Raw genomic sequence first — 26,514 nt, forward strand, 5'->3', positions numbered from 1 at the left:
TTTTCAATAGTAATATTGCAGACTAAATCCCACTGACTTATAATGAAAGACTGATAAATATATAAGGCATTTTGGAATGGAAATTTATTTTTGAAGTAATTTATATACTTTAGACAATTTTACTTTGTCTGTAGCTAAGGCCCTAATCCTACAATGAGCTGTAAATAGTCAAGCTTAATTTCAAGGCAATGTGTGTGGTTGTCAGGGTTATCATTTGGGTTAATTAGGAAGAGCATTTTGGAGTTACAGCTTTGTAACTAAAACTCAGAAGTTGTCTTTGATGTGGAACTTTTTTTTTAACTTGTAAAATGAAAACAATTTTTCTTTAGCTGCTGCCTGCCAGTTTTGCCATGTCTGAGGAAAGATTATAAAATCATTGACTCAGCTGTAAATTAAGTCATATTATTTTAAAATAAATTCCCTTTGCCTTTTTAAATAATGACAGCTCCTGGTAAGCGTTCTGAACTTCATATAGCTTCTCAGTTTTCACCAAATTTTACTTTACCATTCCATTGTCTCTTTCAGTAACAAGAGGCAAAGTCAGTTTACATAGGATAATAATCTCACCATAATCTTGTATTTTTAGAACTGAACTTTTCCCCCCAACTTTAAAAGACAAAACACTATGTGAGCAGTTGACTACTCTATTCATATTCCAGCTGAGAACAGAAAGAAAAGTTTCAGCAACATCACAAATAAACCTTTTTCTCACGAGACTTGCAGCATATTTTTTTCTGACAGAAAGCGTTCAGATGAATATCCAAACTTTTAGATGTTTATCTGAACTGTACCCATATTTTTTAACCTTTTGTGGCTCTTATTTATATGTGAGACCAGAAAATACTCATCAGGGCTACGACTTGGAACAACAATCATCCCTTGAGGATAGGCTGTTTGTTTTCAGAGTTACTGGTGTGAATTGTGGGGAGGGGGATAAATCGATGTATTGCTGGCTAAGTGCTTTAAAGATTCTCTCAAAGGGAATAAAAATTTTGTTCATGAAAGATCACCTAAGCTTCAGTACATTTTTCCTGATGATTTACTATTGCATATCGCTTATTTCTGACAATGATCCTTTGAAGAGATTATCTTTCTGTTTGCTGAATGCAGAATGTCACTCTAAAACTAAGTAAGCTTAACAAGAGAAAATCCTATAGCAAATAATTCAGTTGCCCTATCTTTATCACTTGCAAGAAACCTCATTATTTACTTTTCAGACTTGCTTTCTCCTAGTTTCACTATTGATCAGGCTTATCAAAGGTTTTCTTCTAAAGTTACTCTACAACAATGTAATCACAGCATTTATCCTTGAGATACCATCAGTTCATTTAAAAACTTGTTCACTGTTCCTTTTACTAGCATTTGTAAAGAACATTGATACAACCGCACTAAAGTGTTTCTCTTGAGCTATTGCCCCTTGTGGGCATGCACTGTTACTAGTCCTGCTCTTGAGCTTTTGTTTCATGACACAAAGCATTTGGCAGCAGTACTAACTTAAGATATCCTTGGTCTGCATTGCTTATTCCCATCACTACGCCACCCCCCAACAGTTGCGCTGACATAGCTCTTTGCGGGGCCATGCTGTGAATCAGATCAGGGAACTTATCTGACCTTAAAAACAACAACAAAAAAACCCTGCAAAAATAAGGAATTAAGCTGGGTCAGTTCCCTGATCTGGCTCTCAGGGTGGTCTCACAAACGGTTGTGCCAAAACAGCTCAGCAGATGGCATGCTCCTATGGTACAGAGGGAAGGAAGAAACCATTAAGCTGGTATTGCCTAACACCATATTCTTATTAGTCTCAAAGTACAAACAGATGTACATATTAAATTTATTTCCTAGTACTTGTTGTTCCTCCTAATAACCTCAATAACTAAATTGCTGATATTAGGTATAAAAGAATAAAGAAAGTTGTTTTCAGATGGTGGATGTTATAATTTATCATGTAGTCTAAATGCCTTTATTTATTCAAATTGATTAAAATGGTGTTGGAGAAAGCTCTATACTTAAAGTATTCAGCTGGCATTAACGGCCATCTGACTAGCTGGTGCTGATCAAAGGGTTGCCTCTTTTGTTAATTATTCTTTAATTGCTAAATTAATATAATCTTTGGCTTGTTATCTGGCTCAGTAAAGATACATGTTTAAAACAGTATCAAAGGTCCTGCAAATGGGGTCAGGTCTGGCTCTGTTCCCTAGATTAGTGTATGTTCTGGCATTCATTCAAACTGAACCAGTTCCAGTGATTTCTGTACTGTCTGACTTGTGCTGGCTTTTCCTGCAAGGTGTGTAGGTCAGAAACCTGTGATTGTGCATTTGCTGCCTTGCATTCATTCTCCATAGATTGTTCTTTGATCCAACCTGCAGATACCACATGTTTTAAAAGCGTTTTTTTTTAATCTCTCTACACTTCGAAGCAAGATAAGCAATTGAAAATTCCAGTTGCAGCGGCAGATTCAGCCTTATCTCTGTTTCTTTTTTAAGCTGGGTAAGCTCAGTTGGTACAAATCACAGTTTTTATGGAGAAGGTGTGCAGAAGGTGCAACAACAGAGGAACAGAGGGGCTATAGTCAAAGCCCCGTCCTTCACAAGTCTGCCATGGCTTCATTGCAAATTAGGCGCATAGTGAGAGAGCTCCGGTACATACACAAAGGCTACCTCAGGGGACTGGCTCTGCGATGTGGGCACGTGCGTTGCTGGTGAAGACGACTAAGGTGATGAAGTCACTAAGCAAGATACAGGTTCCTTCCTGATTTTCCGTGTAGATACGCATTCAAAGTGAGTTAAGAAAGACTTGCTATTTAAGCTGTTTGGGCTAACATGGCTTATTTTAACTGTAACTGACAAGGGAGTGATCACTGTTTCGCTCCTGCAAGCTGTGCAGGTGGCTGTGAGAGGTAATCTCTTTAGCAATCGGACACATACCCATAGCCTCAGAGGCAGAGAAAGCAGGACAACAAACCTCTGCTTCCAGAGGAGAGTGAATCCATTCCCACCACTTCCCTTATGCTGCCTCTGGCTGAAAATTAACACAGCAAAAATAAGTGAAACATTTGTCATTTTCTTCTGGTTTAGTGAGTTAGGTCAGCTCTCCAAGGGCTATATGAGGGAAGGAACATGCAGAAACCCGCCTTTGCGTGGCAGGGAAGTGTTAGATTGGTGCACCTATCTCACTACACCTTTACTCTGTTGGTTCTAACGATCTTTAACAAGCCAAGCTGGGTGATTTGCGACTTACCAGCTGAAAAATGTTACCATTCCCTTGTCAGAGGTATCAGATTTAGTGAAGTTTCACTTGTTTAATTTACTAGCTGCCATATTAGTGTAGCCTGAATTACAGTTTTAAAGTAAATTATAGTCACTATTTAGGCCATGAACTATGGTGCTCGTATAAAGATGGTTAGCCACTGACGGTTGGACAGCTGATGGTCCTAAGGATGGTTCGGTAGTACCTTATATCGAACTTGCACTAAACTGAGGTAGCTGAGGTCCCTCCATTGTGCCATATACTACCATATAATGAGCCAAATCAGGGAACTGACACAAAAAAAATTGCTTTTTTTGGAGAGCTGTTTTTTAACTGGCTCTAATCCCTGGCCTGACTTACTGCACAGTGCTCACATCAACACTGGGCAGCTGAGGGTAGGGTGGAGGGCCAGACCATGGCAACTGTGAATTAGGTCGGTTTAAGGTACTGTAGAACCACATCCTAAACTGAAGCAGAAAAAATATAATAGTTTCTATTTAAGAACACTGTTTGAGTATTCAAGCCTTGCATTTCTCAGTACAACCACTACTGGGAAATGGAGAAATATTAAGTACAACGAAGTTTAAATCCTATAAAATCTTAATTTAGTTTTTAATATCAAGCCATATTTGGGCAAGTTATTTTATAAATATTGAAGTTGATTTCCCAAAAAGAAATTATTCCCACCCTTTTGTTTAAAGACCTGTCACTCTGATGATTTTATGGGTTAATTAGTTCATTTTCTCAACTATATTTATGGGATATTTTCCCTTTAACTAGTTCGACCCATAACCTCATGTTCTGAGAGTTACTTAACCTTTGATCTTGTACAGTTTACTGGCAACCATTCCTTTCCTTTTAGGGTCCTTCCTATTTGTGATTCTCCTAGAAATATAAACCATGTATAGCTTTTATTTCCTAATTTGAAGTGTCAAATGGTAAAATGATATTGACATTTAATTAACAGAAGAGTTTTAGATATCTCACAAAGTTACTGACACTGGAAACACTGTACATTAATATTAAATGTTTGAGGTGATTTACTGTAATAGAGTTTGTAATCCCATGTTAAATTCATATTGAAAGATTCATCAAACTTATTTTCCTACTAAAGGATTGCTACAGGAAAGAGTTAACATTCCTTAGATACACTATATGAGGTTCTCTGCTGTAACAAATTTGGATTTCCTTCAAGTTTTACTATAACAGTATCATTTTTTGGTTTAGAATTGTTTTCTACTCTAAATCATATTGAAGCTTAATTTGAAACTTTTACTGTCAATTTTACAACAACCTCAGTTTAATTTGTTAGGGAATTTCTAATCACAAGAAACCCAAGAAATCCAGTAAGACTGTTTTTAATACTCTGAAGGTATATAAATATCAACTTTGAAACTATTTTTAGTTTGATCTTTTGTCTGATTCACTGCTACATACCAATTGTTTTGCACCAAGCACAGTCAGAGCCTGGCAGCCAGTTGAACTGGGTTTACAACTTTGGAAGCTGCTAGGCGGATAACTTTCATGTACCGTCTTGACTGGAAAAGACTCATTTACAGTTTATGGTCATACTATAGCAGACACACCCCTCCCTTTGTGATAATAAATATGAAGCAGTGTTCTGTGATAAGGATCTTTAGATCTATAGACCATTTTTGGAGGGTGCTACTGTAAAATTTCTTAATATAGGTAAGATATTGCTCAGGCAGTTTCCCATTTGGTGCCTCTGGTGTTTCAGAAGACTTTTCCTTTTAATCTGTTTCTTGAGCAACTGTATAAACCCAGAGGATTAGAGTCTGCCTGCAGGAGAGCACCAAGAAGGGCAGCTGTTGCTCTCTTCAGCATTTTTTGCTGAGCAAAAGCATGTCAAAACCATCAGGACAGCTTAATGCTACTACATGCTAAAAAAGTCATGCATTAGAGTGATTGTGGGTACATACAGTCCTGCTGACTACTTCCTGCTGAATCCTTGCCCAGCAGAAACCACTTCATAGCTGATTGATTGTTTCTTGTCTTTTAATTGAGCAAAACTGGAGAAGATGTATATGTTTTAATTCAAATAGAAAACTAACTAGCAGATTCCAGAGACTTTGCCTTTTCTTGTCTGTGAGTACATTTAGTTCAGCAGAAGGATTTATTTTAAGTTAATGAAGAAATGCTCATGAAAGTACTGGCACCTCCCTGTATTTCATAATTTTATATATTAGTTTATAAATATTAAAATAACTTTTCCCAAAATAACTTATTCCCATCCTTTTGTTTAGAAACCTGTCATTCTGGTGACTTTATGGGTTAATTAATTCCTTTTTTCAACTGTATTTATAGAATATTTTCCCTTTAACTGCTTCAACCCATAAGCTCCTGTTCTGAGAGGAACTTAACCAAATGCATACTGCTACTACACACACTGTTGCTAAAATACAAATTATTCCTCAGGATTCTCCCCTTGATTAAAATATTATTCTTTTTACATGATTCAGAAAACGTTTTGGACTATTTGGGTGCAGACTGAGCAAGACTGGAAAAAAGACATGTCTGTTTTTATTTAAATAGGAAATAGGCTGATATCATCTTGATATCTGTTATCACCAGCTGGTGTGCCATGAACATCTATATTTACGGTAACAGGATTGCAGCCATACTACTGTAATCTTTTGAAAACATGTCCTTTGTTGTCCTAGCTTGGATTTCATTTTGGTACTCTCTATTCCTGCTGTATCAATGGCTGACAAAATGGAGTCTGTCTATATGGCTCCTATTTTTCATTAGTTTATTTGTCCTAGTTGTGTGCAGGACACTGTCTGTGGCACCTAAACACAAGCGTGTTCACTCATCTCTCTGCCTTATTCTTCTCTTGTAACATCTTCCTCTTCTAGACTCTTTATTCATAACTTTCTGACTTTACATTAAAACCCTTATTTCTACTGTTTGCCCATTTTCTTTGTTTACAATAGGATAAAAGTTAGATCCCACATCAGCAGTAGATATTTGAGCTGGAAAAATGATCCGTCTTTTTAATAATGTTTTGCTTGGCTTTTAGTCTATAAAAATAGAGTAAAGGGAGACAAAATAGGCAAAACAATAATCTTCAAGCTTTTTTTCCCTTGTAATTAGATGAATTCCCAGTTGGAATATCTTTCTTCCTGTTTTCTTGATTTTCTTCTCAAATGGTCATTTTAAACTCTCTCTCTTTTCCTGACTTTTCCCCCATTGTATTATGTTTATGAAGAACTGTATCTTTAAAACTTCATTATGTCCCTATCAAAGAACACATTACTCTATGCCATGCAATAGTTCTGAGCTTCTTTACATCTTGGGGGGTTTGGGTAGAGGGTTAAATTTTTTTCCTCCAGATATGTTTGTTTCATAGCAGTCATTGCTAAAACTCAGGTTTCTTTTAGCCTTCCATCCGTGATAAGGCCTTGAAGATGGTTTGCAGAAGCGTATGGCATCTGTTCATCTTCAGGGTATTGGTTGAAGCCATACCAGATCAGTTCTGACCAGAACCTGTTCCCAACCAAGAGTTTGGCAGCGTTAGTCAGCAGGCATCAATATAACCAAAACATTTCCATATCTGGTATCGTTATTGCAAATGTCAGCTTTCCTACTATAGAGCGAAGATCACTGGAGTGTGCTCAGTGGAGTTCAAAATGTAGGGCACACAATCTTTTGTAGGTTGCTGCCTAAACTGTGCTTTTGTGCTAAGTACTTTTCTTCACTGTTTTCAACCCAGCGTCTTTCACAAACCTTTCTTCCTATTGGTTTTGTAATAAGAAACTTCATTTTTCAAGGACAAAACATAATTTTGCTGTGTTTTTGCTCCCTCATATTAAAATGTTTTAAAATTCCATTTGTTTGTCTTCAGCTTTCGGGCTCTAGACCTTACTGGTCAAATATACTTGGTCTCTTTTCTCCTGGATGTTATAGCTACAGTATGTAGGGTTTTTTTAATACCTTTTTTTAATCTTCCACTCTTCATTATCCCATAATAGCTTTTAACTTTGGTATAGTGCCTTTCAATTACTGATCTTAAACTCCTTATTACCAATCACTTGGTCTTTTAATAGAGACGACCAGTTTCCACTGACTTATATTCTCTGTCTCCCAATTGTTACTACCATTCTGGACTTGAACTATTATGACAGTAACTAGATGTTATTTTCAACATTACAGAGAGTAGCCTGCATGCTGAGCAATTTTCTAATGATTCATTTTTGCAATTGTTGGCTACTTTCTGATCAATCAACAGATTGTGAACCTTGGTATCAGCAAGTGCTTTATAAAAGAACAAATTAAATAAGAAGAAAAATTAATAGAATTCAGTTTTGCACCAGTAACTCATGCAGTCTTGATTCCTTTAAAATGTAAACTAGATAACATTTTAAGTGATAAAGCCGTATATTCTGTTCCTAATCAGATCTGCAGTCTGTCAAACCCAAGCAATTTTAAGAGCGTTATTCAGTGATGTACATGAGGAAAAGATTTAGGCCACTGAAAAGTCCGTATCGTGCTTTAGAATGGAAGCATCCTTTATTTTAACATGATTCATTGTGAATGCCATTGTTTATAAAATTGCATCAGACACATTTAATTTCTTAATGGGCAGGTAACTTATTTAAGTTTGGTAAGAACCTTGTAGAATTATTGGAGATAAGACTGCTCAAATAATGTAATAATGTTGAGTTTAACAAATTCAACCATTTTTCTTGCCAGTTTTCTTAATCTGAAAATATTTATTCTGTAGCTTATCATTAGTTACCTCTTTGTGGCTTATTGATACTAATCTTTCTTAACATATGGGATCACTGGGCCACGGCCACCAGAGGAGTATGCATTACATCAAATACAAGAGACATTAGATTTATTTTGCATTTGCAGACAGATCATTTGTGACATGCACGGTGAGATCACACTGCACGAATAGACACTTACGGCCTTTTTGATAATGAAGGCACAAATACTGATCATATGATTTGTTTTTGCTCACTAACTAAATGACAAGAATCCTCAGGATAAGATTTCTAGTCTGAATATGTGTTAAAAATTAGTTTTATGTGAGCATTCACTGAAACTCACCTGCTTTGGTCAATATAAACTAACAGCTAAACCAATCTTTATACATATCTGAGAAATGAATACATTGGATCTGCAAATACTGCAGAAGTAAATTAATTTTAGAAGAATGAACCTTTACTGAGTAGTATTCTGCCAGCACTTCCTGGGATCTCTTTGTTAAATGAATAGCTCATTCTCCAGCTTGGAACAGTACTAAGATAGTCGGTATTTTATCAGTTGTTTCTTTCTGTGTTTGGTCTTTTCTGCTTTCCATAAATCTTTAATATATAGCAGTACCTTTATCACACAATCCAGTCTGATGTGTAAGGAGCCAGAGGGCCCACGAACCCTATTCCTGGTAACAGGCTGGGGCAGAAAGGTACCAGGGCTAGCAGCATAGTACCAGATAACTGCCTGTAGCGAGGATTGATTCTGTGACCAAATCAAATAGTTAAACCTCCCGGCCCTTGCTCTGTCAAAGAAGAATCAACTCTCTTGCATGCAATCTGGAGAGCAAGCGAGGCAGAAACGCAATCAACTGAAAGCTGAGGGGCAGAGCTGTTAATGAAAACTACTGCTGACTATGTCAGTGCTGCTTCTCTTCCACTGCAAGGGGAAAAAAAAAAATGTAAACCACCTGGGCAGCCTGTTTGACTTTGTACCAAAATGGAGCACAGCAAAAAAGACACACAAGCACCTGCCACAGCTGGGACATGGCAGTCGTGTCCAACACCTGTTGCCTCTCAGCTGAAACCTCTTGTGCCCAAATTAAGATGGGTCAGAAAGCTCTTTAGGTGCAGAGTAAGCATTTGGTGTCAGTGTACATGATCTAATGACTGCAAAAGGGATCCAGTTCCATGAAGAGAAAAGGTAGAGTCCAAACTCCAAACTAGCAGGGAGCCTTTAAAGGGTTGTGCCACCACAGAGCCTTTTGTTTCATGTTGGCTTAGTCTAACCTGAGACAAGGACAAAGGAGTGATTTGCACAAGGCTAACAGCCTAAAGAGTGAGCCCATCAGGCTTCACAAGGGAACATACATATCAAAAAAGCCTTAGTAATACCCTTACTCCTGTTGCTTATTATGAATTATGGTGAAAAGTTGTAATGGAGGAAAAAATGTTCTCCTACTACCTTTTAAGACAATTAATTTACTGATAAAGAAACCTAAAGAAATCTTAATTTACCGATAAGTGAATGCTGTTTATCGTTTATTAAGTTACAGTATACAATAATGTAAAGAATGCTGTAAGCACATGAAATTGGTTATGTCTGAGCTAAGCAAAGGAAATCAAATGTATATCTGTAATACAGAAGAACTGGCACATCTTAAACTGCACATAATTACACTTGAACAAAACAGAACCAGATCAGACGAGTAACTGTTGCATGTGTAGATCCTATAGTAATAGCTAGATGATCAGACATTGCAGTTCCATTTTGCTATAATATTTGTGTGATGCTCTTCCTTTTCCAGTACAAAGAGAAACATTAGCCCAAATCACCTAGCCAGGCTGCTCAACTTTTGGAACAGAGTGCATAATAAGTGTTCCAGACTTCAGAGTTCTTTCTCAGAGGCATTTGCAATCTAAGTAAAAAGAGGGACAACAGACATTGTACTATCCTCCGGTGCGAGGGAAACTAAGGCAGTGTTTTACATGACTTTACCTATGCCACTTTAAGAAAGTCTGAAAAACAGACTACAAGAAATTTGGGCTTGGAGCAGAACCCATATTTTCTATGTCCCAGTCCTGTACCTTAAGAGGAGGACTGTCTCCTGGCTTAAGTGAAAAATTCAACTGTGGAAAAATAAGTCTTAAATTGCCACCTTAGTCTTTGTATCAAGCCTAAGAGTTTTTATGAAACTTCATTCAAGTTCCGGCAAATATATACCTTATACAGACATCACTGTGTATTAAAGGAATTTGTTCTTTTTCAGGTTGCAATCTCCATTGTCATCTGATTTCACTCATAAACCACTTTAGGTTTTGTAATAACCAAGATTCCAAGGTATCTGTAAAAGTAATCACTTCAGAAGCAAATACCTGTGCCTAGAGTGTCTTTATATTTGCATCAATAATAATGCAGCTGATAATTCTACTTTGCTTTCACTTGATGATTTGAGAGCAAAATATTATGAATAGAAATGCTGTGGAGACGGACACACAGTTAAGAAGTGACAGATATCTAGACCCTTTAGTCTTTCTAATGTATTTGTGATGGTAACCTTCAAATGGGACAATTCCAATCTGCTCCTTAAAACTATAGAAATATAAAGTAGCAGAAAACTTTATGAAGTAATGTCTGCTTTACATGGAAGAATGTTAAACAAACAATAAAGTAAAGCAGTAATTGTTTAATGCAAAAAAAAATTGAAGAAAAATATAGTAATGTGTACTAATACAACTTCAGTATGTTTAGGGGAACAAGGAAACTTCCTGGGGAAAACTGTAAAATGGTTAAATGACACTCTGTGACCTCATTAAGTTTTTATGTAGAGTATGTGTTTGTCAACACACACCTTGTAGGCAAGCTTTTCTTTTTTATTTTGTAATCTTGTTATTACAAATGCCCCATTGATGAAATGCTGAATGCGCTATCTAGGTAGGAGCGTTGTAATTATCAGTCATGATATAGGGAGCCTTAAAAGGATGACTGCAAATTTTCCCTGAAAACTTAACATTTATCTAAGTCCACTCAAATCACTCCTTTTTACTTTATCTTGTTACCATGTATTCTAATGTCTGAAAGAGGACAACTCCTAAGTTTCCTATAAAACTTTCCTATGCAATCTACTTTTGTTTTTGTTTTCTTTTTAATTCCCCAATGACAAAAGTTTCACATTTCACTCAGGCACTGGTAATTAGCCAAGGAAATTATTTAAAATGCCAGATGTCACATATTAAATATAAATAACCTATGACCTTGTGTGCAGAATGCAAGCTCCTTTCCTATATGACTGCTGAATTTAACTTTCTTGAACATAGCATATTACACTCTATACTGAAATAGTATCTTTCTCCTACTTAACATCATTCTGCATACTTAAAAAGTGGATTTGCCTTGGTAGCTGTGAGAAATAACTGCTGTGATACTTGGTTTGTATGCCATCTTAAAATGTGTTTGAGGACATTGCATATATTCAGATTGGAAAATAAACATGCTTTAGGTATGCAGCTTGCTGTGTTTCCTTACTTAAAAAAACAAACAAACAAACAAACAAACTTGTTGTACTCATGCTTTTTTCAATAGTAGCTGTAAAAAGCGTAACCATGGATGCAGCCAAAGAATACTATCTGCTGATTCCAGGAGTCTTTCTCTGTGCTTTCTCATCTGCCCTTTCTGTGGCATGCTGGTGTGTGGCTTCTAAACAGGTCCAGACTCAACCACAAAAGGGAACGAGATCAAGCATGTGAAATACAACCTTGTGCATTATATTCTTAATTTGGGGCTGTTTGGTTTATTGAATCATGCAGAACGAATGCCTGACCATGCTTCTTCCAAAGCCTATTCTGGCTCCACTTGCACAGCTGGGTTTGATTTGCTGCCCCTAGGAAGGGGGGAGGAATCCCTATTACTCCAAGACAAATACAGATCTGGGATGTGGCTGCAGATCCAGAATTCCTAGCTATCCAGCATAGGATGATGTGTGGAAAATAAAACACAGCACAACGTAGCCCTCAGGTTTTTGGAACCAAACGTCACAACACGCCTAGAAAATAGCCCCAGTTTGGAAAGGATTCAAATACCACAGGAAGAGTGTTCTTTCCTTCTCAAGGCACAGCAGTAACTCCAGCTTCTGACCGGATCAAGGTGTATCCCCATCTGGATGTAATAACACTGCCTAAAAGCAGCAAGGACAGCAACCATCTATGCATATAAAATAAATAAATAAAAGCACCTCTCCTGACAAAAACGCCAGTGAAATAAAGTTGCCTCTGTTGCTGCCACTATTTCATCATTCAGCAGCAAGTGAAAGCCAAATCAGCCATCCATGCGGTGGACTTCAAGCGCAGAGGTTGACCTAAGCCCCTGGAAATTGATGTAAGCCCACGTCAGTCTTTTCAGGGCTTCTGCCAACTCGCTCCCAGTCACGCCCCAATTACTCTTTAGCTTTCTGGAAAGGCTTTGAAGGTGTTTTTCCTCTTACAAAATTTAAATGCAGAAAGCATGTACATTTTGGTGCAGTAGGACAGAGACAATAAAATGAAAATATAGTGAAGGCAAAGGATATCACTGACAAGAAACAGGAGTTCTGGACTCAAAGACTGTTGGATATACTGATTTTGAAATAAAGAAAAAAATCCTAAAGTTTACTGTAAACAACCATAAATTGCTTACAATTCTGCCTTAACTTCTACATATTCTGTAAATTCTTATATTGTTAGCTAGAAGGCCATGACATAACCAATTGCTCTGTGTTAGGCTATACAGTCTTTTTCCCTTTTAACTGACAGCTGTTGAAATTTAGGTAGGACTTAAAGCACTGCCTAATGGCCTGTATGTATCATAGATTTGTGAATGAATACCTGGCTCAAGCAGGGGAGAAAAGATTTGTCTTACAAGGGGAAGGAATGAGACAACGAGGTACAAATTTTTAATTCAGCACACTGATTAGAAATATACTCTGAGCACCTTACCAAAGGACCTGGATGAAACGCTTGTTTCTGTTTCATTGTCCACTTATAAACAGAACGAGCCTGTATTTTTCTCCAGAGACATACATAATGAATAATCTACTGGTATAGCAGAACGGGAAACTGCTATGGTTACTCCACGTGCTGTAATTTGACACAATTATCTAACAATAAGACCAATCTAATATTTCTACTTTGAAAACTTAAAAGATTGCCTGAAAGATTTCAGACAAAAATTAGCTGTTAAGAACCACACTCTATATAGCATATTATAATGAAATGTTCATCATAGACTTGTTTTCATTCAAGAATACATGAGGGTTTTTCTTTAACCTTGGTTAATCCAATTACACACTCTTTTCCAGCTTGTCTGGCTACATGACCTTGGATTTAAAGGCAAAAAGAGGTTACAGGCCAGCTGGGTGTGAGCTTATTTTAAAGATTTGGGCTTCTTTCAGAAAAGGAGGGAATTGGCTACCCTAGCAAGAGCATCAACCTTCTGATTTAAGTACTGCAGAAACAGTACGTGTAGTTGCTCATGTATGTTTATGTAAAGAAATAGCTAGTCATGTGTGGGAAATGACAATAAAGAGGATGGTGTGTTATGATATTAAGCAAACTGTAAAAGCACGGCTGCTCTCTGTTCAGTGCCCTAGAAGCAGCTTCCTGTTTTCACTTGGACAAACTCCTCCTGCCCTGAGTGCTAGAGTAATGCTTTTTTAATATTATGCTTTGTTTCCATCAGAATTGTGAGGGCATAAAGTAGCTTTCACTTACGCTTGCTTTCTTCAGTATAGATTACCGATCTTCCTTCTGAGCACAGGGACTGATGGAATTAACTGGACTCTGAAGAGCCCCCTGGACTGAGAATTTCACACTGTAGCCAACTGATCTTCTTGCTGGCCTTCTTTCCTCACTTTCATTCCCAGGGCTGTAAAGAGAACATCTAGCTACAAAAACATGCGAGGGATTGTCCCATGCCCGTCTGGATCTGCCTCAATAGCAATAAACATGGCAAATAAATAATGGCAATAAAAGACTCTGTGCAAAGAAACAGCTTGCTTTTCCTAGCTGCACAGCACGTGGTGAGGGATTCATGAGGTTGCTGTGGGACTTCTTACACTGCAAGTTCCAAACACAGTAGGTCTCTGCAATTAGTTTCTATAATGCTGCCCATGCTGGGAATGGGTGTTCCTGCTATGAGAGCAAGTTAAGCTGGGAATTTTCTTTTGCCCTTTTATTTTCCTTTTAACCTCAGCATGAGGTAAAATTACACAAGAAAGTGCATTATTGGGCAGAGCATTCTGAAATTCCTACGCTGCTCTTAATGACTGCGTGGGTCCCCTTACTGATGGGTGCACATTGCAAAAAATATTTTAATTAGTCTCATTACAGTTGCTTCATCTCTGCTGTTTCCAAGGAGTCTGGAAGGTAAACAGCTAACAGTTTAAAACACTGTGGCCAGCATTTGTTATCCAAGTTATATTCCTCAGCTGATACCAGCCTACCTAATTACTTTAGTCATTAACTGGTACTATACCAACTTAACCTATACCAAATAACAACCTATAACAAAATACCATTTGCTTGCACGCAATTTTTTAAGACTCTAATACAAAACCCTCACCCCCCTGCCCCAAAGGATTTTACTCCTTTATCTCCTCACAGGTGGAAATCTGCGATTCTTATTTGCGCCTGACAGCGCGGTTCCACACGCGGACTGCTGCAGACGCCTGCAACAGCCATTTCCCCGCGCGCCCTCGCGGAGCGGAGCGCAGGGCCGCGGAGCGCAACGGCCGAGCCGCGCAGGGCCGCGGAGCGCAACGGCCGAGCCCCGCGCGCGCGCGCACCCCCCGCCCGGCCGCGGGCGGGCGACACGTGGCACCCGCGCGGCGCGGCGCCGCTGCCCCGCCCTTTTGTGCCCAGCTGGCTCCGTCCTATTGGGCGCTCGCGCCGGGCCCGCCGAGCCGAGCCGAGCGGCCAACTACAACTCCCGGCAGCCCTTGCGGCGATGGGAGGTGGGAGAGCGCGCGAGACGGGCACGCCGCGCCACGTGATCGGCCGCGAGGCGTCGCTCCTCCCGCAGCGGCATGGGCGCGGGTCACGAGGAGCCGTTGGTGCCGCCGACGTCACCCACCGAACGCCGCGTGAGAGAGACCAAGTGTGGGAAACGGCGGCGGGGGCGGGGCGGCGCGGGGGCGGGGCCTCGGCGGCGGGGGGAGGCCGCGCGGGGGCGCGGCGGCGGGGCGGGGCGGGGCGGGGCGCGCGGGGCGGCGCGCGGCGGGGCCCGTAGTAGGCGCCCTCCCCCCTGACTGACAGAAGGCGCCTGGGCAGGGGAGCTCGCGCCGGGGCCGCCGCCGCTCGCGCCGCCTCCCCCGCGCGCCGCTCGCGCCCCCTCCCCCTCCCGCCGCGGCGCCCCCGGTGTTATGAGGCGGCCCTGAGGGGCGGCGGCGCCGCGACGCGACGCGGGGTCTCGCTGGGCTTCGCCGGCCAAACCCATGACTACGGCAAACTGCGGCGCCACCGACGAGTTCGACTTCAGGCTGATCTTCGGGGAGGACGGGCAGCCGGGCCCCGGGCCGCCGCTGGGGCCTGCAGGTGCGTTTCCCCGCCGGTCGCGGCGCTTCCCCTCCCGCCGCCGGGCCGCCGCGGGGGGGCTCGGCTTCCTGTTTTCCTCCGAGTAAGGCGCGCGGGGGGGGGGGGCGCTGCCGCCGCCCGCGGAGCCGCGGGGGGGGGGGGGGGGAGGCGCCGTCCCTTCCCCCCTTCCCCCCTCCCTCCCTCCCCCCCCGCGAGGCCGCGGCCGCCGCGCGGCGCCGCTGCCCCCGGCCCGAGGGCGCGGGCGGAGCCGCCGCGGGGCTCCGTGACCGGGGGGGTGGGGGGTCCCGCCGCGCCGGGGGCCCGGGGGGGGGGCCCGCCCCGCCCGCGGAACGGCGCCGCTGTTAAATTAGGCGCTTGACATAACAAGGTCACTAACGCGGGACCTGGAGCAGAGACTTATTTGGGGCGGCCGAGAGCAGAAGAGTTGACCCAGCTCTGTCCCTCTGTGAGGCGTCGTGGTTACGCCGGCGTGTTTTTCTGAACTCTTGCGCGCACGTATACGCGTGTATGTGTCTGTGCGCAGTCTTGCCCGGCGGGACGCGACGACGGTTTGGTTCCCGTGGTATATATGCTAACGCTCTTTAGCGTTTCGGTTTTATTCTGTTTTGTCGTGTTGGGGAAAAAATTGTATTCCTTCAAACAGCAGAAAATAAAACTATTCCCTGCAAATTATCGTGTGCGGAATGAATAAGATCCAGCTGTTTGGTGTGTGGCTATACCGGAGTTTGATGGCAGCATGCTGCTGTTCTGACCTACTTGAAACAAGTTTTAATTGGATATGCACACTGTCTTAAGGTTAACTGGCTAGGTGACAAGATAGGTCTGAAACATGACTGTATCTAGGCTAAAAGATGCAGCCATGTTGTTTTGTTCTCTTACTTGGTTGTGTGCGTAAGTGGATTAGAAAAAAACATTGATGCAGTCAGTATATAATCCAGTGTGGACACTCTGATTAATTTCTAAAAACACCTTTAACTTTTGTGATCCTAAGATTTAGCTTGCAGATTCCTTTGAAGAAAGGGAGATTTTCCTTTCTGATTTTTCCAACTTAGTGGAATAGACAGGAGAATTAAAAAAACAGATCATGCTTTTCGGAAGGGGACCTGACTTCTGCTAGCCAAAATAAATGTATTGTGGTGCCATATGAACAGGATGCATACAAGTCAAAGGAGAAACACTGGGGAATGTTAACAAATTACAACAAAAATAATGGCAGTCACTCAACTTCTATTTGTGATTCTTTTAACATAAAGCTAATAATTTAAACCAGGCTACTGAGTCAGCGATAGATAAGAATGAGAAAACAAGTTGCTCAGAAAACTAGAAATACTACTCAACTCACATTCGTAACATTTGTATTTTGGTAGCATTCCTTAAATAGTTCAGATATTACTCTGACTAGAGAGAAATTTTCATGCTTGATAAGTTAAAATTTTTTTACATGTACATTTGTAAATGTGATATTCGGATCATGAACTGATCCATTTGCCGTAGCTTTGAATAAGAACTAAATCCTGCATTCACGTGCATAACTCAGTAATTTCACTATTTTGTAACGTACTTGAGATGATCTGGCCTGCTGTGCAAAGGTGTGGTCTTGAGGTGGAAAGGTTAGAACAGGTCTCTGCTTCCAAGTATTCTCTTAAAAGGTGTGCCACAGTTTAGCTGTTAATTCTGCCTGTGTATTTTACCTGTTTAGACCTAGACTCTATATAAGAGAGGACTCATGCTGGAAATGTTGCATTTTCCCCTCATTCAAATGTATTAGTTAGATGAGCAAAAGTTATTACATCTCCCTAAAGCAAATTTCATAATCCCATATAACTTGTTGCTGTTGTCAGTTGTGCAGCAAAATAAATGCAGGAGTTTGGGGGGGGGGTTGTTTTGTTTTTGTTTTTCTTATGTACTCTGATAGTAAAACATATAGGTAATAGGGGAAGTTACTTAATTTGAAGTAAATAATATTTAAATTACCAAGTTTTCCATGATCATTGAAGACAAGCTCATATGCTTTGTGCTATATCTCTATAGATGTTTGGGATGAAGATCACAGTCTGTGTGAAAGAAGTGTCCAATACTAATTTATCATGGAAATAACATGGAAATCTACATTAACATTTTATTTTACCTGGCCAAGACTACTGTAATGTTGTGAGGATTTTATTCTATTATGAATATACCTATATAAATATATGTATTTTTATTTTTAAATGTATTTTTAATCAAAACCAAAAGTGAGCTGTTTCTTCATTTAGTCTAGCATACTTTTGTTTTCTGAAGTACTAAGAAAATGCTAATCCAAGTCAGTAGATCCTCTTTTTTGTGACATAAAAAAGGGGATCAGAGAAATTAAACCAACTTTTATTACACAGAACACTTTCTCTGTTGTTTATAAGATACTAGAACTAATGCACTCATTAGTTTTGTCTAAGTGGCAGGGATTGAGACTAATGTTCTACAGCAGTGCTTGTGTGCTTGATCCAAACAATGTAGTTTCTGCTGAGGAGGGGTACATGTGAAAGATGGTTAGAAGTCCATAGTCTAATACTACAGTCTTTGCAGCATACTTCACTTAAAATCAAAGGGCTTGACCATTTAATATAGCTTGTCAAATGAAATCAGAATTTGCTCGGTTGGTCTCTAAATATGAAATTGTCCAAAGCTCTTCGGATACTTTTAAAAGGAAGTTAGGCACTAAGCACCTTTTGAAAATATCTGGCTTAGCATTTAAAATATCTGTGAAGAAATGGGCCAAAGATCTCTTGTGCTCTGATAATTTTGTGTTCTTGTCCTTGTCCTTCACTGCTCAAAACTGGTGGTTCAGTTCTACATACTGCTGAGCTTCATCTTTCTCTGACAAAATGATCCAGGCCTTCAGTGCTCTAAGGTAAAGTTATAGAGCACTCTGAAGTCAAACAAATGTCTGATGCATTCTTTCTTGCTAAACTGTTTTGTTTAGCATGAAAGTAGCATCTGATTGCATCTTGGCGCATTATACCGGTTGCATCTGAAATGCCAAAATAGGCATTTGAATCACAGTATTGTGATCACAGTATTGTTGAGTTCCAGTACACTGTAGTAAAATAGACTGTCATGTAACTAACTTCAGAAATTAATGCATTTGAGGTTCTACCATGTTTGGATATTTTAATGAAGGAATTTTTGAGATACAATATGTGACACTCGAATAATTGAATACTATTCTTTCCTCTGCCACCCCCCCTTACTGTACTTCCCCCTTTCCCCCCCCCCACCATTTTGCAGTACTCTTCAGTGTAATTTTGGGAAAATTAAGCAAGGAAATTGTCATATGGTCTTCACAACTGTTAAAAACCCTGCTGAGGATGAGGCATACTGTTTACATGCCAAGCTCTGCAAAAATGGAGCAAATATAAAGTGCTGTGAGTGTTCCTTTAGCTGAATTTTTTTTTTAAGGGTTTACCTTCTGTTATTAGGGATGCACTTCTACAAAGTAAGGGCCTTTAAAGAATTCAGGGTATGCAGTGCAGAGCTGGGAAATCAGGGTCTTGCAGAGCTCCTAACATCCCAAATTATTGGTTGTTGGTGTGTGGAACGGGGACTGACTTAAAATCAGAGGCTGCAAGCGGTTTGGTATCCAGCAAATGAATTCTTTAATTACTTAGGAAAGTTTGATGGACAAGTTGTTGATGGTGCGGTTCAGAGTCTTGTCTAAAGCTTTTCTGTTGTTTCTGACAAAGTCTTCTAAAAGAGAGACACAGGATGATGTCTTGTAAACCAGTAGAATAGCACAATATCTGGAATTCCCCCCCCCCCCCATCAATCTTTATTCTTTGATTATGAACTAGGGAAGGAAAAGATCTTATTACATATGTGCTTTCAACTTAAGTAATCATCTTAGTTGAGTTTGGGGGGGGGGGGGGTTGTTTTCCCAAAATATTAGTGCTTTAAAAGTACAGGAAAAATTTTTACTTTGGAAAGTGTAAAATTATCCTCCATGGAGTTCTTGTTCATAATGTCTGTTTTATTTACTTAGAAACTATGAAACTTAAAGTGAAAAGAGGTTTTTGATATTTCCTGCAACTTAATATCTGGTTAAGTAATACTATTTAGCAACTTTGTTGCTGGAGAATTATTTCTCACAATCTTTCTTACCTCACGAAAAGAAAACAGGTCTTTATATCCAGGTTTTGTGATGAATTTAGTGATGATTCAAAACATCTTTGTGAGCTAGAGCCTCATTCTGAATAAGGACTATATGTCTGGATTTGGAATTACAGTTTATTTGGAAAAAATTTTTTTCTCTTTTGAGGTTTTTTTCCTCTTGCTTCAATTCGTTAGCTTACTGTTACAAGGTCATTGCTCAATTTCTAGATTAAAATATGCATTTTACTTGTGACCATCAAAGTAATATCTGAGCTTTTCTTTTGAAGGTTTAAGTATCTGGCCTTCTTTCTCTATTAGTATCTATAAGATACTCGGACTGCTCAGCAGTTACCTCCTGCCCATGTGTTAAGTGCTTTGAAGAGATGACTAGCACTGAATTTTTCCTCGGTGACTAGGCAGAGTTCTCGGTAGCAAAAATTTGCACTGTATGTGTGTCATTTAATTTAGATGTATACTAAGAGTCTTTAAAGTTGATGGCTTGTACTGAAATGCCACCATAATATTAGTGTTCATAGCCTTGCCTTGATCATTAATATCTGAAGTATTCCTCTTCACTTCTTAAATTTGTATTCATAAGATCTTTGCTGTCAGGTTTGTGGGTAGAGAGTAGAAAATGGGCCAAACTATTCACAGAAGTCTGCAGTGAATGCTTGAACTTTCTGTTCTTTTCTAAGATGGTGAATGAGGTAGGCAATAATAAGTAAGTCAAGTTATGGTAGGGAAGAAAGCAGTCTCATATTTAGACTGACTGGAAATTTAGGGCTGGATACTGACAATAACTGGTGTACACAAGGCGTGAGCTGACTGAGGGTTGCTCTCACTGAAAATCATTGTTATCGTGTACTTCTGATCCATAACTGCTGCAGAGTTTGCTTTTCTTAGCCAAGTAAGAGCAACTCTGACACATGATCTTTTGATGTCTTTTTAAGAGACCAATCTGCACACCTGTACAGTTTGCCTGAATTTTTTCCTTTTTAAGGTCGTCTTATTCTGTCTGGATTTGATTGTCTATATAAATGCATAGGGGAGAGGCACTTGCGCAAGATGATAACTTTGTGGTTAATATCTATATTTGAGCCATCCATATAAATATAGCTGTCCTTGCTGGTCTGTAAACATTTGCTATACAAATGAGAGCTCATGCACATTAAGACTAGAATCAACTGGTACCGTTATAAGTAATGAATGAACAAGTTGCTTGAATCTGTTTCTTACTCTAGAAATAAATGATACTTAAACAGTTTTTTCTTTTTCTTTTTCTTTTTTTTTTTTTGTATTAAGCACTAAATATAATAGGAACCACCACCTGAGCAAACTTAGTTGCCATCGTTATTTTATTTTACGGCCTAGTAGAAGGATGCTGGTATCATTGCACATTAAAGAATGACACACAGGGAGACAATGCAAATCAGTCATAAGCTGTGGTTATATTATCTGCTGATGGAGGGGAGGGGGGAAAACCAAGCAGCTGCATCTGGCCAAAAATAGAGGGTCTGTGACAAGAACCTTGTGACTTCAAGAAAACTTACAGAGCTGCTGAGGAAGAACCAAAGGAAAATGTGTGCTAAAGTAAATCTGTTATCAATGAAGTTGGAGTTGCCTGGCTCCTAGAAGGTAACATGGCTATGACTGAAGCTGAAGTTGATAATCCTGGAAAGATGACATGTTCAAATGTGTTAAGTTCTTTCACATTATGCTGGCTAAATGAAGTTTTCCCTGTTTGGATAAAGCTTGACCAGGATGAAATCGTTTGGCAGAATTCAAACTGTCTTATATGCTGTTGCAAGGCAGTTGTGGTTGCACCTTATCTAATTTCATAAATTCTGTGGTTTGGCATATGGTTCCTGGGTCATCACATAGCACATTGAGACTTGTACTAATACAGAGATTTGAAAAAGAGCACTTGTTTGACAGAATATCACTTATTTTGTCCATTCATACACACATCTCACCCTCTGCCCCCCTCCCCCAATCTGAATGATGGGCACACTGTAGCATGAAAGCACATGCTGAGTGTTGGGATGAGGGAGATGGGAAGGGTACAAGATATTTATGCAAATGCTTCTCTCCTATGGATTTCTGAAAATTAGAAATAAAGTGTGTCTTTCTTTAGAAGAAAAAGAAATTCTCTGCTTAAAACATGGTCATTTTCATTTTGTTTGTGTTCTACAGGTGCAAATGGGTGTTTGTATCCCACCAAAGGATTAGCCAAATAAATAATGTTGTTGTTGAACAAGTGAGAAATGAGAGTAGATTGTGCCTCGTTCAATAGTAAGCAGCAGTTTGGCTGTTCACACACAGCAATAACGTAAATAAGGGAGCTGTTGCCTAAAGCTGCCCTAGTGGGCCAGGGAAGTACATGGAGCAGACTTGGCAGTAAGCCCAGCCTGTAAAACAACATCCAAGTCCTTGCATTTGTCCAGGCATGCCATGTGGGGTTCAAATGACAGTGGAATTTAAGATGAGTGAAATGATCAGTAAGGCTAAGTAAAATTGCAAAGCAGGAGCAAGCTTATGGACAAGTCAACGTGCTATTCTGCCTTCAGAACATCAATCTGTATAAGTATTTTTGTGAAGTACTGGCAAAATAGGACATACAAAATTCTATAGAATTGTTAAAGTCATTCAGGTAAGGTCAGTTTAAGTGTGAAGACCTGCAGAAGTGATCAGTAAGTGGGCTTTTGGTCTGTGTTGTGAACTACACATCTCATGAGTTAACAGAACAGCTGAACTTAATCATTTACGTGGCTGTTCTGATTAAATGTCTCCGTGGCATTGAATGTTTCTGGTTACTTTTCAGACAAGGAAGGATAGGTGTGATAGAAGAGAAGATATTTTTGTCGGTTTTATTTGGAAGGTCCAGTCTCCTTTTTTATGTATTTGGGGGAAGGGAAGAAGAATAAGCTTTCTGGGAATCTGGCTACAGACTAATGATCTGTCAACAATATGTTCATAAAAGTGAAGTCTGATTTTTGGGTTTTATTTTATTTTTTTTAAATGAGGAGGAAAAAAAAATTTCATATGAGGCTGCATACAAAACATTTTGTAGGTGGAAAGGTGAGCCAGTACAAATTTATCACCCCCAAAATGTATAATCATATTGTTCATATTAACATGTAGATTAATAGCAAATATTTGTTGAAAGAATGGTGTTTTGGACTGCACTTTGAAGATTAGTCAACACTTCTAAAAATGAGATATTTTTAATATAGCAAAATAATTGATGGATGGAGCTGGGGTTTTTTTTGTTTTTAACAGGTTGTGGGGGTTATATATGAAAGCTTGTAAGTATTCCTCTTTGGAATCACTTTTGCGTTCAGACTTAGATCTTTGTATTTTTTTAATATGAACTTCTTCAGGATTGCAGGAGGCAGGTAACTTTGAATTCACTAATTTAGCAAGAATCTTCATGTTTTAGGAGCTGTAAATTTTCCTTTTTTCTGGAACCAATGCTGTGAGTAATGGTTTTCTAATCCCTGATTTTTAACTGTTTTATGTTGTTTGGGTTAATGGAAAAATGGGGAGACCGCTTAAATGTGAATCAGTGATAACCAGCATTTGTACTGTGCTGGAGAGGAAATGCTCATTGTGAGTGGTCCTAGCTGGGATGTCAACCAAAAGTGTTAACTGCCAACAAAACTTGTTTTGCAAGGTAACCTTTTGTGTCTTTATACTGGAAAAGAACACAAAATCCCAAACCAGAATTACAAGTTGATAACAAATCCAGGTTGCATTTATTAGCTGTTAGTGACAATGATTCACTGCTTTTGGTGACTGGAAAATGGACTATAATAACAATCTACAATAATTTGTAGCTACTTAGATGTATCTTAAATGAAATGCTTTCTATTAGTAGTTCCTTAACCTAAGACAAAAACAAGCTGAGGAGATGAAGTAACAGTATGATTACAAAAGGTTTCAGCGGTGTCATTTGGGATAACTTCTCCAGTGACAAGGCCACAAGAGAGCGTGTACAGTTTAATGCAAAGAAGCACTAAGAAAATCTGTCAACTTTTTTTGTATTTTGCATAGCTACTTTAAATTAGGTCAGAGTTTCTATATTTCATCAGTGTAACTTGTCAGGTTTAGGCTTTAGAGCAGCAAATACAACTATTTTTCAAATTGCTTAGCTTTTTTGTTTCTTGGAGCAGGTTTTGTTTGTTCTAAGCTGATTTAGTGCAGTATCTCGTGGAGCCTCCACTCCCATTGGGATAAATACAAGTTATTTAGGACTCTATAAAGGGAAGCAAAGTTTCAATGTTAGCCTGTGGTGCAGCCATGAGGCATGCTAATAAGGTCTCATTTGTAGTATTTTTGAGGAATGTTCTGAAAGTAGCTGAAAGACCTGCATTCTTGCTCTGTTTGACTCTTAATGTGTGAAACATTGTAGAGTTTCTTGTCTACTTCAGCCTCCCCTTTTTTGCTTGGCTGTTTGATTCCTCTTTCTGTCTGTTATGCTTACTATGTCAATCAGTTAGCAAAGTGAATTCAAAGTGTTGCTAATTCTATATTGACGTGAGCAGCTGAGGAAACAGGAAAGTTTCAGAATATCATTCTGGCTCATGTCAGTCCCTTAACTTAGGCAGCCTTTGAATTTTGTTCACATGAAGTCTAAATTAAATCTGTATTATAAAATATATTGACCAAAGTCTGTAATAGTACTTGTATGAGATACTGAGTTAACTATATGGTACCTTTATTACCTTGTCAAATCATTTACTTGATTTCCAGCTCAACTGAGTAGAGTAGAATTGCCTGCTGTGGGATGGAGAGGTACGCCCTCTGTCCTGTTGTATGGCAGCTGCAGAAATACAGTGTCATTTTGTCAAGGTGAAGGGTTCCCAGACTAGTTTGCTCAGATACTACCATTACTAGTTCTCAGCCTCTATGTCGTGCTGTGTTTGATAAACAGTAAGAGGCATGCCCCCATTTCAGTCTCTCTTCCTCTCACTGTACAGCTTAACCTCTCCCCACTCACCCTTTTTGCCTTTGCACTCTTTTTCTACCAATATCCACAAAGACCCCAGCCCATGCCACCATGCTCTCCTGTAAATAGGTTATCCATTTTCTTGCATGTTCCTATCTTGTTTTGTCTGCTGTGGCCCTACATCAGCACTCTTATCTTGGAAGCTCGGTTTCTGCTCAGTGCTTGGTTCAGGAAGACTGGAGCAGACTGAAGACCTGGAAGTGTCTCTGTACGGAGCAGGCAGTGGCTATCGGTAAGCTCATTGGCTTTAGAAGCTGATCAGTGGTAAGGGCATCTGTGTGGGCAGGTAGGTGAGGATTTCAGTTCATAGATACAGCATAAACCAGAACTTTGAGTAGCTAGAGAACCCTTTATGGAGTCCATTAGTTTTCCTTCCACAAAGGGAGGAGTTGGGTTGTGGAGGAGAAATTGGCCTGCAGTACCAAGAAAACTATACAAACCTTAGGCTGGCAATTACAGCACATAATTAATTCCCTTATTCACTTCAATCAGTTGCTGCCTGACATCCTCACTCATCTTTACAATCAGTCTTCTTCCTATGCTTGAGGCATAACAGACCAGTTTCAGAGTACTCAATCTTTTCTCAGTTAGCGTGTCTACACATACCAGATTTACTCTGGGATTGCGGGGCTGCAGTCCTTTCACAAATACTACTAACTGATCATGTACTATAATGTACTTTACCTTCAGGATATACAGTAGCAAATAAGACTGTTAAAACTATGTATTAACTGTTGCGTGGAGGTACTGCCCTGTCAGATTTGGTAAGAATATCCCCAAAGGCCTTAATGTAGCTTTGAATACCTCTGAACTGTTGGGTGGTGTTAAGCTGCCTCTCTTTCTCACACTGAATATCTAATGGGGCTTCATCAAACTGGAGGGCAACGGCTTCCATTTTTGCTGCGAGGGTATCATACAGTAAAGTAGTATACCTTCTTGAATGAGGTACCCACAAACCAAAAAAGAATCTAGAAGAGCCTGTAGAATATACAGATTTTTAAAGCAACAGGTAAAAGTCTTATTTTTCTTTTTTTAACCCATTGTGAATGTTAATGAATAATTCTTAAATACTGAACCACAAGCTCTGAGAAGTTTTTATTTCAAGTCACCCTCCGTAATCAACCAGAAGTACTGAGAGAGTTTGAGAAGACATAGGTATAAACATTGCCTAGCACTTCCGGTTGCTATTTTCTGTTCTTGTAACTGAACTTGGAATGACTAATTCTTGTTGAAACTTACTGTTACAAGCTCAATTCTTTACCTGCTTTGTATATTACTGTTTATCAGCACATCTCAAAGCACACTGCTACAAAAGTTCATGAAAATGTATATTAAATAGGAGAAAAACTTCTCAACCGAGATCAACTCCATTTGCAACAACTGAAGTATATCATATTCTAAAATGTGCTTATGGCTTAAGCAGATGCATTTGCTTTTCATATTTGTTTAGTCTATTTTTCTTATATGTCAAATAAAATTTTATAACTGTAATTTCCCTGTTTGAAACTTAATTCTGCTACTTCGAGCTGAAACTTGATGCACACTAAGACAGCCATTCTAGTTTAAATGCATACCAGGCTATGGCCTAAGGGTTTAGTCGCATGTTACTTTTTTTTTATTTGGTAGTGAAACCACCTGGAGTTCCTGGTTGCTTGTTTCTCTCCGTGTCCTAAAGTTTGTCATCCTGTCACTTGTGTATACAGGCAGGTGTTTACGCTACTGCACTGTAAATCATACTGCCAAAATGGGCTGGGTAGCTTGTGAGGATCTTGGGTTTTCCCCCTCCCCCTCTGTGTGTCAGTGTGTGTGGGAGGGTAGTTGCTGCTGAAAAAAACATAATATGTAGTT

General features: G+C 39.6%; 2 protein-coding genes across 5 annotated transcripts in view; both read left to right on the plus strand.

Annotated features, from left to right (window-relative positions):
• DUS2 (dihydrouridine synthase 2) overlaps positions 1 to 13,975 on the plus strand; it is a 64,339-nt gene extending 50,364 nt beyond the window's left edge. The window contains exon 16 of one of the 2 annotated variants that reach the window (XM_067302617.1): positions 13,728 to 13,975. In XM_067302617.1, the coding sequence (XP_067158718.1) occupies positions 13,728 to 13,752 (25 nt within the window). In that variant the 3' untranslated portion in view covers positions 13,753 to 13,975. The remainder of the gene's footprint in view (positions 1 to 13,727) is intronic. The other variant, XM_067302618.1, reaches the window with a different exon arrangement.
• Positions 13,976 to 15,291: 1,316 nt separating this feature from the next.
• The window catches only part of NFATC3 (nuclear factor of activated T cells 3), a 79,098-nt gene continuing 67,875 nt past the window's right edge, over positions 15,292 to 26,514 (plus strand). For all 3 annotated transcript variants that reach the window (XM_067302620.1, XM_067302622.1, XM_067302623.1), the window contains exon 1: positions 15,292 to 15,533. In XM_067302620.1, coding sequence (XP_067158721.1) covers positions 15,434 to 15,533 — 100 coding nt within the window. In that variant the 5' untranslated portion in view covers positions 15,292 to 15,433. The remainder of the gene's footprint in view (positions 15,534 to 26,514) is intronic.

Source organism: Apteryx mantelli, chromosome 10, assembly GCF_036417845.1.
Source record: "Apteryx mantelli isolate bAptMan1 chromosome 10, bAptMan1.hap1, whole genome shotgun sequence".
NCBI lineage: Eukaryota > Metazoa > Chordata > Aves > Apterygiformes > Apterygidae > Apteryx > Apteryx mantelli.